At 36.3% G+C, this 12,853-nt stretch overlaps 1 protein-coding gene across 1 annotated transcript; it reads left to right on the top strand.

Moving 5' to 3' along the window:
• Positions 1-10,123: 10,123 nt before the first annotated feature.
• LOC149569193 (putative pectinesterase/pectinesterase inhibitor 34) lies at positions 10,124-12,626 on the top strand. The gene is made up of 2 exons (XM_089821952.1): positions 10,124-11,588; positions 12,374-12,626. Exons 1-2 carry the CDS (start codon positions 10,568-10,570, stop codon positions 12,400-12,402), a joined length of 1,050 nt encoding a protein of 349 aa, XP_089678078.1. The 5' UTR covers positions 10,124-10,567; the 3' UTR covers positions 12,403-12,626.
• Positions 12,627-12,853: the final 227 nt, after the last annotated feature.

The raw sequence follows: 12,853 nt of genomic DNA on the forward strand, positions 1-12,853 counted from the left end.
GTGGGTAGAGTTCTTGCAGAGTTATACATTTGTGTTGAAGCCTAGAAGCGGAAAATCTAACAGGGTTGCAGATGCACTAAGTAGGAGACAGTTGTTGCTTACAATAATGCAGGTTGAAGTTGTTGGGTTTGATGAACTCAAGAATTTGTATCCTGAAGATCCTAATTTTTCTGAAGCATGGAAAGCTTGTAAAGAGCCTGTTGCTATAGATAGAACTAAGTGGTTAGACTATCTGATTCAGGATGGTATGTTATTCAAGGGCAGTCAATTATGCATTCCAAGGAGTTCCATGAGGGAAAATCTGATTAAGGAGAAACATAGTGGAGGGATGGCAGGACACTTTGGTCAAGATAAGACCATTGCCATTCTTAGAGAACATTATTTTTTGCCTCAGATTTCACAGGATGTGAAGAAGTTTGTACAAAGTTTCCAGGTTTGTCAAGTTGCCAAGGGACTTAGCCACAATACTGGACTATATCAGCCATTGCCTATTCCATCAAAGCCATGGGAGGACATAAGCATGGATTTTGTTCTTGGATTGCTGACGACACAAAGGGGTAATGACTCAGTATTTGTGGTGGTTGATAGGTTCTCCAAAATGGCACATTTCATTCCATGCCACAAAACTCATGATGTTGTCCAAATTGCAGACTTGTTTTTCAAAGTGGTGGTGAGACTACATGGTCTCCCAAGGAGTATAGTTTCTAACAGAGATACTAAATTTGTGGTGTATTTTTGGAAGACATTGTGGAAGAAGTTGAGAACAGACTTGAAATTCCGTTCCACACATCACCCGCAAATTGACGGCCAAACAGAAGTCTGGGCAATTTGCTGAGATGTTTAGTTGGGGATAAGCCCAAGGGATGGGATTTGATTCTACCACAGGCAGAGTTTGCTTACAATAACTCTATAAATAGGAGTACTGGAAAATCACCATTCCAAATTGTATAAGGAAGTAGCCCAAGGACTGCACCAGAATTGAGGAAGATAGAGCAAGGGGAGAGGACAAGTGCTGAAGCTGAAGAATTTGCTAAACATATCAAGCGTCTACATGAGGAGGTTCAGGCACACATTACCAAGATGAATCAAGAGTATAAAACTAGGGCTGATCAAAGGAGAAGACATAAGGAATTCCAAGCAAGGGATCTAGTCATGGTACATTTATGAAAAGAAAGATTTCTAGCCGGTACTTACAACAAGCTGAAAATGAAGAAATTTGGCCCCTGCAAAATTCTGAAGAAACATGACTCAGAAAATGCATATGAGGTGGAGCTGCCAGATGGTATTCACATTTCTCCTATTTTCAACATTGCAGATTTAACAGAGTATCATGATGATGGTGGTGGAGATGAGGAGCTGGTGTTAGAGCCATGTCCAATTCCTACTTCTAAGAAGGAGGAGATAGAAGACATTCTAGATCATCGTGTGGGTAGGAGTACCAAAAATAGGCAGTATGAAGAGTATTTGGTCAAGTGGAAAGGGCGACCGATAGAGGACTCAACTTGGATTTCAGCAGCTGAGGTTTCCCATTTGGGATTTCCTCTACCATTCATAAAGTGACAGGGTCACTTTTCAATCTACCCTGGGTGTCTGATGCAGGAGCATCCAGAGGTATAAGGGTAATCCTGTGTCACCCAAAAAAAATGTACTTAGACTTAGTTTATATTTCATGTGTTTTCATTTCTGGATACCCATTTGGGTCAAATAAAGGTTCCAACTCTCACAGTTCCACTATTAGTGTTCTAGGATAGAGTATTTGAGCCCCTTGGGGATACTTGAAAAAGCCAAAAAAATAGGAGCATGTAATTAAGCCATCATTTTGGTGAACTAGGAGGTGTAAATTGGCCAGATGAATGTAATTGTAATTTAGAGCACTCCAAAAAAAGAATCAGGTCAAAAGGCCCCACGGTTTGAAAGTTATTGCAATTTTTCGAGTTTTGGAGACCTCCTAAGAATGCTTCAAAGTCAAGTTAGGGGCTTTAAATGACCTCGAAAAGGGCTGAAAAATGGGGGACAAGCGAAGTTGGTCCATAGGGCTATAGAGCGCTTCGAGAGCTTTTCGAAAATGTAAACGGTTCGTTAATTGGAGCTATGGTTCAAAAGTTATGCCTCCCAAAAGTTCGGTTACCGTTTCTGGATTCTTCTAGATTTGCGTTGACTTCTAACGTAGCTTCTAGAACCTTCTATTTGGTCGGTGGAGGCCTACTAGCACTTTCTAGAATGTATTCCTAGTCCTTAACCTCTGGGGTCTATTTAAGGAGATTTCTGGCATTGTAAAAGGCAGTTCGGAGTGGAGTTTGAGAGGAGGTACTGAAAGGAGAAATTATCTCCAGATTTATGCTATTGTAAGCCCTTAGGGCATGTTTTGAAGTTTATTTTCTCTGTACTGTTTGTACTAGCTTATTTTCCCAGTTAATATAATTTCCCCTTTTCTGTTGTGTCCATTCTGTGCGTGGGTCGTGTCGCCATCACGAATCGTGCCACATGGGACATCTCACGGTCCTCGCTATCCCTCCAAGGAGAAGTTGCTCACGTGATAACATGGCGACATAGCGAGGGTTGATGTTGTGACGACATGTGGCAGTAGGTCCCAATAGCACTGACTAGGCAGATGTGAGTTTTGACCGATAATGGAGTGCCATGTGGCATTAGAGTGGCACGATGATGTGGCAAGTACAAGGATGAATGAAGTGATGTTATGTGGCACTAGTTGTACAAGCCTGAGCTAATCAAGACCGAGCTAATCACATCTTGACACATGTCTAGGTTGAATCGGATTGGAAGGGGAGGAAGAATTTCAAAGGTTTCAAATAAAGTTTTTTTTTAATTCCTTCTCAAGTTCTATGTACAGGTCAGACATTTAAATAAAATCTGAAAGTTTATATAGTTCAAACTATATAAAAGTTTAAAATTTTGCAAAATATTATGGAAGCCATGACATGGAGGTTTGAATTTCAAACAAGCATAACCTGGGCAATTTTTGTCAAAAACTAGCATTCCAATATACCACCGGAACCGAGAAAATCCGAATTTTCCAAATTTGAGGTCAATTTTTGCACAGGTGTTCACCAATTCCTGCTATAGATCAATTTATGATTCTTGTGGCATTGGCAGCAGAATAGGCAGATTTGATCATGGAACATCAGATTTGGTTAGAGGGCAGTTCTAAAGGGTTGTTTGGATCCGAATGTGAAGAAAATCATCTTTAAACCTTTTTCCCGCATTCTTGAAGTCACTTTCGACTGATTTGTTACTTTTACCTTGTGAATTCATTTTAACGTCAGAATCAGTTACTTTCTTTCATCATTGTGTTCTGAGATATTTTTGCATTTGGGAGGCTAAATGATGAAGGTTTGATTCACCTATTGAGGACAGAGGGTAGAAAGAGGTTTTTTCATCTTCTTGGGAATGAATTCTGAGTGGACACTTGTCAGTTGCAGAATAGATTTGAGAATTCACTTCTTCCTATATCATTCCCTTTCTTTCTCATTGTATAGGTTCTAGTCTTTTGGAGAAAATTGGCATAGTACTGTGATACCATGGTTTTGGTTCCAGTCTTGATGCATTCCCAATACTGAAACACCATATTTTTCAGCAAAATTCTCTTGTATGAACAACAGTAAAAGGATAACACAGATATTTCAGATCTATTAGGTATTTCCATGTTTTCATTTTCATGCATATGACTGTATTAATTTCAAGGAAATAAATGCAAAGAGCAGTAGATGATTGAGTTTCACTTTAAATCTTGTCTCCATCTTCAGTGAGTTGTGATGTTTTATGGTCTTGGAACAGAGAGCCTAGGTCATAGTTACAGTCCTTTAAGGTTGTATGTTGTTTCATCGTTGTTGATAATTCAAGGGATTGTGTAAATGCTTCAGAGATTCAACAGGGTTGCAGGTTTGTTGAGGAGGATATCATGTAAGAATGAGGTTTAAGCTGAACATTGATGTCTATTTACAAGTTGAATAGATAGATCAGATATCTGAAGATACAAATAGGTATCAGATATCCACATGTGTGCATTTGATTCATGGATTTGTCCAATGGTTAAGGAACTGATCAGCTACAGGGTCACTTAGTTCTTGCTGCTGCATATTAGGGGTTTTATTGAATTCAACATTATTAATCAAACGTTCTTTTCCTTTCATGTTGAAGGATCTAAATGTTTAACCCTCACTCAGCTTATGAGATTCATAGCTTTGCATTTAGCTACTATAGATATGTGTCATTTCATGAGTCATTAGGAGAAATAAGGGTAAAATCTACTTAATGGATTCAGGGATATGTTTTTGCATTGGTACAGTATCATTTGAATCTGAAGGTCTACCCACCTAGGTTTAGCAGAGCCTGAAGTAGAAGAAGGTTCAAGCCTTATAGTTGGCCCTGTGTCTGAAATTATATGTTGAGAATGGGAATTAGTTGCCCCTAGATATGTCATATTCTCATGGGGATAATTGAAAACTTGGTAACGTTTTCAAACACCAACAAGATGATACCCTTAAACTTAACTATGGCTTACAGAAGAGAAATTTATTTCTTGGAAAGCATAGGCATGTGCATATTACAAATGGTTCAACCACAAACTCATTTGTTGACCAAATTGTGTTATTAAGTGGATGAAGAATAAAAAAGGAAGCATATTGATCAGCTATTGACAATGCCAATTAACCATAAATAACAAAGGTGTGTCATATCTAAGAAGAAAATAAAGGAGCTAAATGAGCAACAAGAAGTCATTGCAGAGGAGAAGAGGTAGAAGAAAAAGAAGAGCACAAGTCAAACAATGAAACAAATCAAAGAAGACATATTGGAAGAAGGCGATGAAACTCGTAGAGGATATTCTTCATCTAAGCTAGAACTGGAGAAGAAAGCCACCAAGAAGAAGATCCCTGCTACTGTAAAATATCCAATGGTAGAAATGTACAAGATGAAAGCCTCAAAGAAGGACAAGAAGAAACCTGCAACTTCACTAAAGGAAGAAGAATTTGAAGAGGAAACAAAGATAGAGAGTCTCAAATCACCAAAAGATGGTAAGAAACTTAAATTTAAGAATATTATTGGTGATATGGAGAATAATGACAATTATATATATTGAAAATTAGTTTTTTCCTTAAAGTTCACCGAAGAAACTAAGAATAAAATTGTAAATGATGCATTAGTAAGTTTAAGATTGTTCAATAGAACACCAGAGTCCATCGAAACACTGGTGCCCAGTGAAGGTTACGCAATGAAAGGAGAAATATGGTCAAAAGGAATACTTGAGTGAAAGAATATGCTAGATGATGCTCTAGCCAAAATAAGAACTGACTTAGATGATAATGAAAGAGTCACATTATTGAACTCATGCAAAAAGGATTTTTACATGTTTGTTAATGTAGCACTAATAACAATATGTATAAAGAAAGAAGCATTTTAGAATGCAAAGAAGTTTTTGGTCAAAAGTTTACACTAAATAGGAAAAAATCTTGATGATGAAGAATGACCAAAAATAACTGACATAGGAGAAGCCAAAGAAGAAAAAATCAGAAAACAAAACAAAACCAAAGGGTTCACAAAAGTAGTCAGTAGAATAGGTTGCTTCACAAAATAAGAAAAGGACTCGGATGAGTCAAGATTTGAACATGGAACCCAAGGAGAGTGGAGAAGTTCAATGGGAACAATCCAACACAACACAACTAGAGATGAAATAACAACAAAAAGATGACATATATATTGATGAAATTCATCCAAAGATTATTGATGTCTTGATGATGGACTTAAGTTCGAAGAACGTAGAAAAGAAGGTCAAATTGTGACCATTATTTCACATAAAGTACATAGAGATAAAAAGGAAGGAGAAAAGACCAAAGAAAATGGTCAAAAGATGGGTGTTGTAGATGAAGAACAAAAAGTGCATGTAATGGATACCCCAAAAGATACAATAGGACAGGCCACCCAAGAAGAAGAAGAAATACAAACTAAAGAAATTGTCTAGCAAGAGACATGAAAGGGAGAGCACATTGGTCAAGTTCAGGGACATAGTTTAGTAGAATGCACCTAAATCTTGATTCAAGAAACAATATGATTTGATAAGTCAAGTCAAAAAAAAATCAATCATATCTACGAAAAGGCTGAGAAAATAAAATAGGTCTTTGAATAAATGGTTCTAATGAAAAACTTGTCAAAATAAATAAATCTTGTTGAAGACATGACAGGGGAACTAATATCATCGAAATACAAAATGTCAAATGCATTAAAAGATATAATCCATGCATTCAAAATCCATGCACATCATACACCTTAACTGGGGATCATGAGAAGATAAGAGAGAAAGCTCAATAGAATCTTGATGAATCCAATCAACCTTACAATCCATTAATAGGATTAGCCTCATAGAAAACCACAAATATTTAGTGTACCATGTATTTGGTACATCAATTAAGAGAATAAGAAGAAAAGAGAGTTTTCAATTGATGTAACTTCAATGTTTCTTATCTCCACTGGGAGAGATCATTAGTGAACATCTAACAGATGCAAAAGCTCAATTAGCCAAGCCATTGATAAAGAAAAAAAGGAGCAATTGATTGGAAATTGGTTGAGCTCAGGAGTGCAATACTGACTTTTACTCACTTGAAGGACTCATGGGAGACTCAATTGAACACAGCAAGAGATTGATACAAGGAAATATTTGAGAATCTATAAGCCACTACAACCCCCATACACTTTGTTAGGATAATGCACCCAAGAGGGAGAGAATTTATGTAAAATATGGAGCTTAATCCTTATATACCCTTTTTTCCTTGATGCCAGAAAGGGGGAGAATACAAAGAATAAATACAAGGGGGGGAATATGAGAATACAAGGGGGAGAATACAGAAAATACAACCAAAAAAAAAGGTGAATAATAAAGAAGGTCAAGGGGGGGGGAGTAATGTAACAAGAGAAAGGGGGAGAACAATAAGAGAAAGGAAAATTGAATTTTGAAAGATAAAATGACACAAGGAGATCATACAAAAAGGGGGGATGCAAAGAATGAGGCAACTTCATGTTAAAGGAGTGAAAATAAAGTCTTAGGTCATAGATAGGTAGAAAGAAGACTTGTAAATGAAGAGATAGGAGAGCTTTACATGTATAGAGAATGTAGTCTTGTTAACCAAGCCTTTATTCTTAATAGAGAAGTTCTGCAATCGATACTAAAGGGCAAGACTGTTGGACTTAACTAATCAGATCGACATGATCAACTGATAAAGTGGTGATGAGAGGACTCACTCATGAAGTGTTGTCATTTATTAGAAACTGGTCAATAAGAAGTTTGGAGCATTGCAAGGCAGTGCAACCACAGGTAGACTAGCATATCAATCATGACAAGAAATGGGATGAAGACAAGCTATGACTGGAAGACAATTGTAGAAGTTTGATTGCCATAGTTGAGTCACCATTGATGTGACAAGACCAATAGAGAATCTAATAGTGATGTGACATGCATACAAAGAGAAGTAGCAGAAGTGATAGAAGGAGGCAAGAACACAAATCTAGAAATAGACTTAGAGGTGGGAAGACTAGCCTGTGTGAACAGGAAGTTATGAATAGGTAGTCATAGGTATTTTGTGACTAGGATCACCAATGTATTTTAAAATTTTGAATGGATGATTTGAGTGAGATAATTTTACAGTTTTGACACCTATATTGGATGAGTGGAATTAAGGACACTTGAACTTAATTTTGGAGAGGTTAGTGCTAATTTTATTACTAGACATCTATGGGAAGCAAATGAAAATAGAAAGAACTGAGAGCCAATAGAAGATTGGTGCTTGTGCATAGGAAAGTAGTGAAGAGAGCTTGTTCACTGAACAGGGCTAGATTAGAGGAAGTAGATTAGAGAATCTTCATAGTGTATCATAGTGGATCTACAAGGCAAGTTGTGCCACATATTTAGATCTAATATTTAGTTTTCTTTCTTACCATTGAAACTATTGTAAGCCTATAACAAGGTAGACTTGTAATGAGCCTTTGAAATCCTCTAACAAGGAATCTCTTAGAAAATGATCAAAATCCATTAACAAGTTAGCCTTAACAAGTTGTTGTAATCTTAATAGATTATGTTTATTCCTAACAAGGTGATTTGTCCAAATGAATAGATGCAATCTTTTTTCAAAGCACCCTTTTATTTGCAAGGAAAGGCTAGTGGGTATATTACTCCCACTGTGGTTTTCACCCTTACATTGAGGGTTTTCACATAACACTATCTATGTAATTGATGCATGCTTCTCCATGTGATCTTGTATGGTTTTACTATATTATATCTATTATTATTTTGATTATAAAAGAACTAATATCAAGTAGTGTGAATAAGGTTGCTATCAAAGCCAATAGAATAAGTCATATTGAATAAGATTACACAGATTAGCCAACTGGAAGTGTAGAACTTGTCAAAATTCGTAAACATCCAATCCTTTCCATTAGGGATCCTCCTAGATTTAATTGGGTTTAGCCAAAGATGGTATCCAACATTCACTTCCTTCTTAGGTGGTGTAATATTATAAAAAATAACAATAGCCAATAGCTCAAATCCTTTTACAAAAAAGATAATGTAAATATTTTATCCTCCACAAACCTCAATAACCAAAAAGAGTATAAATTCATCCTTCCTAAGGTCAAAAAATCTAGCAAATCTAGGAAAATCTCTCAGGGTTCATCGTTAGTAGCTACTACTGCAAAAACTGATCTTTATTAAATATATTTTTTGGCTATAATCAAAGTTTTGTGAACATATTGTACTTGATAGATCTCTAAGAGTGATTAATATGATTATACCTTCTATGTTTTTTGAATTTAATTTATACCAAATGGTTTACTTCAACATTTTTGATGTGATAAAATTGATGACCTCATTGTCAATTCATAGGTATAGGATTTAGGGTTAATATAAAGATCTTTCCCTTATAGCCACATCAAATTATTCCTATCACAATAATGATTTTAGATAGCTCATTCATGTCAAAATCTCCAATGTGTTTAATGATTTGAGTGCGAAGCAATTCTACTAGTAAGTTCTTTATTACCAAGCAAGTCAAAACTAAAGCATGGCTTAGATCACTTTCATTGAAATTTGGCTTCCATTTAAAGAGATTAACACTATAGCATTCATACAAACATGTTGGCCCATATAATAATTCATTCCTAATACTTCTATTTTTGTATGCCCATATAATAATTCATTCCTAGTACTTCTATTTTTGAATTGCATATGGATAAAATTACTAGAGGGGGAAGTGATACCTACTTGATCGCAAAATGCTTCAAGAGACCATCAACATTCTTTGCAGATCATTCCAATAAATAAAGAGGCCAAGAAATTTATAGTAGAACAAACATTCTTTTGTGTGGCTATTGCCAATAATAGTTAAGCTAGTATTGTTGTCATTTCTATTTATGTTGCTTTCTTGTGATCTCTTTGTTTTGCTTTCTACTCATGGCGTCTTTGTTATGATTTCCTCTTTATAGCTAAATTTGCCCCTTTTTCCATGATGAATCTTGACTATACATGATGTTTGTGATCCAAATGCTTTATAATTTTTTACTAAACTTGCCCCTTTTTTCATGATGAATCTTGACTATACCTGATGTTTGTGATGCAAATGCTTTATGTTTTTTATTTGAGAGGGAATTTAGTGGATATGATCAGATTTAGGGTTTTGACCCTAGGTTTGAGGATATTCCTATTTGTGCTTATATTTCCACATGTGGCTAGGGCATATCTTAGCTTTTTTTCCTTATTAGAAATGGATGCTCGCTTCTTCTAGACTAGCTTCTATCCCTCCTCATGGACATCTTATGATGTTTGGTCTTAGTGAACCTTGAGCAAGTCACTTATTATATTGTTCAATATTCTTTGTACATAACTCATTTATAAATGATTTTTTTTAAAAGGTCAAAATAATGAAAAAACTAAGAACAAATATCTCATCTATGAAATTTATTTCCTTTACTAACATCTCAATATTTTAGCACAAAATTAGAATTTCAAATTAATGTTTATTAGAAATTAGAAAAAAGAAAACATCTATTTTATATTATCATAAAGTTCGATTACCACAAACACATAGTAAAATGACTTTCGAAATTTTACTCCAATTTTAAAATGAAATGTACAAAGTCTGCTACCTAATATTGAATATGATTATCATGAATACGTTAAGAGATGAGTATTTAAATTTTTCCCATACAATACGAGTGTTTAAAAAAATTAAAACATTCTTTGCCCTTCAACGTTCATGATGATAAACGAGCAGTTTATCATTTATTTAAGTTGTCTGCTCCGAGTCAAAATGGGATTCTGGGTGAATTTAACTTCTTCAACTAGTGAGTAAAGAAACCAGTTCTTCTCTGGGGCCTGTCTGAGTGGTGAGTAAAGAACATAGTATGCATATCAATTTTGCCGAAGAGATATTCATTCGTGGATTGGAACCCTGAACCTGTTTTCATATAGCAGAGGCAGAGGAGGAGATAAGAATCGTCCACAGACTGTAAAGAACACCACGCATGTGAAGTAAGCCTCTTTTGCTTCAATTGTCTGCGTTCCACAATGAACCCCGGCTCTCCCTCTCATCTGCGTCGGAGAAATTTACCATGGTATATACCAAATTGGTCAACCTTGTTTCAATCATGCTTTCTCATAACGTTTCTGTTCCTGTTCTTGATTATCTTCACTGGAATACATTTCCCCAGTGGGAGATCATCAGCATCCAGAGCCATGGAGTCGGCCTGTAATAGAACATTGTATCCGGAGCTCTGCCTTTCTACTCTCCTGTCATATCCCAATGCCGAAAGAGAGAGCCCCAAGAATTTCGCATATATGACCACGAATGTGACAATGAGTCAAACCCATGAAGCCTACCGCCTAGCTCTGAAATTAGACCCCCAGCACGGGGATTTGTATGAGAGAACGTCCTTGGAAAGGTGTATTGTTATGCTGGAGGATTCTATGTCTGCCATAAAGCTCTTGCTAGCAGAGGGGCTCCAGCCCTCAAATGGGTGCCAGATTGCGAACCTTCACTTATGGCTCTATGAAGTTGTGAAGAACCACGACACCTGTTCTGAGTGGCTTCAAGATTTTGGCAGTGCAGTAACTGTTCCGCTACAGGAAAGATCTCGGCACTTGTCCAACTCCATAACCAATGCGATTTACCTCCTCAATATCTCCTTTCCCTTAACCACCCAGGAGGCCGAAACGTGTTATGCCCCGTATCAGGAAACCAGTGAGCAAGTGTTTGTGCAATCTCACGGGCGGCACCCACTACAAGTAGCGAAACAGGGGATTCAGGAAAGATTTCCAGAGTGGATTAAAGATTCTGGTGCTCTACTAAAGAATGTGAATGTGACCGTGGCCCAAGATGGAAGTGGGCATTACAAGACTATCACAGAGGCTCTCCATAATGCGCCATCCTACAGCAGGGAGCCTTATGTTATCTTTGTGAAGCAGGGGATTTACAACGAGAATGTCAATGCGGGGCTTTGCAAAGAAAAGATTAATGTGGTGCTGATTGGAGAGGGAAGGACCAAGACCACCATTGTTGCGGATACTCTCCCTTGTGCAACTTTAATTGGTATGACCTTGTCTCTTTTTTTCAACTCAATTATGCGAATTACGAAAAAGAAGTGGTTGCAATTATATGCTTTAATGTAAAGGGAGGAGATTTCTCTTCATCTCTGCTCCTTGAGCCTCCCTGCCTTTCCTTGCACATAATTCTATTTCTTTGGCGACCCTAAGATTCTTTATATCTTCTTAAACCAGGAAAATTCTGGGTAGCTACTATTTGCTATATATCAGAAAGATTGTTTTCTTTTAAATTTTATTTTGCATTATTTCATAGTTACTAGAAGGATTAGTACTGTACTGTTTCAGGTTCATTCCAAAATTTCTTACAAATTTTATTGCGGTAAAGAAACTCACAACTTTTCTTTAACAAGTGTTCGTCTTCTCCACTTGTTTCGGACAGATCAGAAAATCGTCCCAATCTTGTTAATATTTTGTTTCTTTTAAACTGAAAAAAGCAATTCGTTTTCCATTCTCTCCTCTTCCTTATTTCCAATGCCCATATCTTGTTGCAAAAATAAATCTAATCCGTTATATTCTGCTGCCTCCATAACACGTTTTAAGTAGTGAGAAAGATTTCAAACCTGCCTTTCGTTTCACAAATTCTTTTCCTCTGTATTTTGTGGAGTCAAGTTCAATTTAATGAAGACGCACAAGTGTTTATTTCTTTCGAAAATGAAGAATAACTAGTAATCCGTTCTTTAAGGTTATTTCAAATTGGACAGTGTAGATTTTAAATTGAAAGGCAATCCACCCTTCTAACTAGATTTTTTGTTCCCAATGGCGATATTTCAGGTCTAATCTCACATTCCGCTGCATCATGATTTAAATGAGAGAGACTTCAAACCTGCAAAATTGTTCATAATATTTTTTCTTTTTGTAAAAGAATTCCGTTATCTTGTTACCGGTTGCTCCTCCATTCTGGTTTAACTCGTTTAATTTGAAGTTAGAATAATGAAATATGCATGGATGTATTGTTCTCATATATAATACTAGCATCTGTTTCTGGAGATTTTCAAGATAACTGTTTCTCTTCTTTTAAGGGTTATTTGATTTGCTATCGCCACACTACAATCATATTTTTGTAAAAGAATTCCGTTATCTTGTTATCGGTTGCTCCTCCATTCTGGTTTAACTCGTTTATTTTGAAGTTAGAATAATAAAATATGCATGGATGTATTGTTCTCATTTATAATACTAGCAATCACACCCTAAGGTGCAATGGGTTTACCGAAGTCAAGTTTAGTGGGTCGTTTTATAAATGTGCTGAGTTAT

Source organism: Cupressus sempervirens, chromosome 3, assembly GCF_028749045.1.
Source record: "Cupressus sempervirens isolate cs-2001-9-10 chromosome 3, ASM2874904v1, whole genome shotgun sequence".
Lineage (NCBI taxonomy): Eukaryota > Viridiplantae > Streptophyta > Pinopsida > Cupressales > Cupressaceae > Cupressus > Cupressus sempervirens.

Excerpts from the sequence above, each read along its gene's own strand:
- LOC149569193 (XM_089821952.1), top strand. The coding sequence starts at position 10,568 with ATGAACCCCGGCTCTCCCTCTCATCTGCGTCGGAGAAATTTACCATGG. Across the intron at positions 11,589-12,373 it reads CCCTTGTGCAACTTTAATTG|GTCTAATCTCACATTCCGCT; the intron begins GTATGACCTTGT and ends GCGATATTTCAG.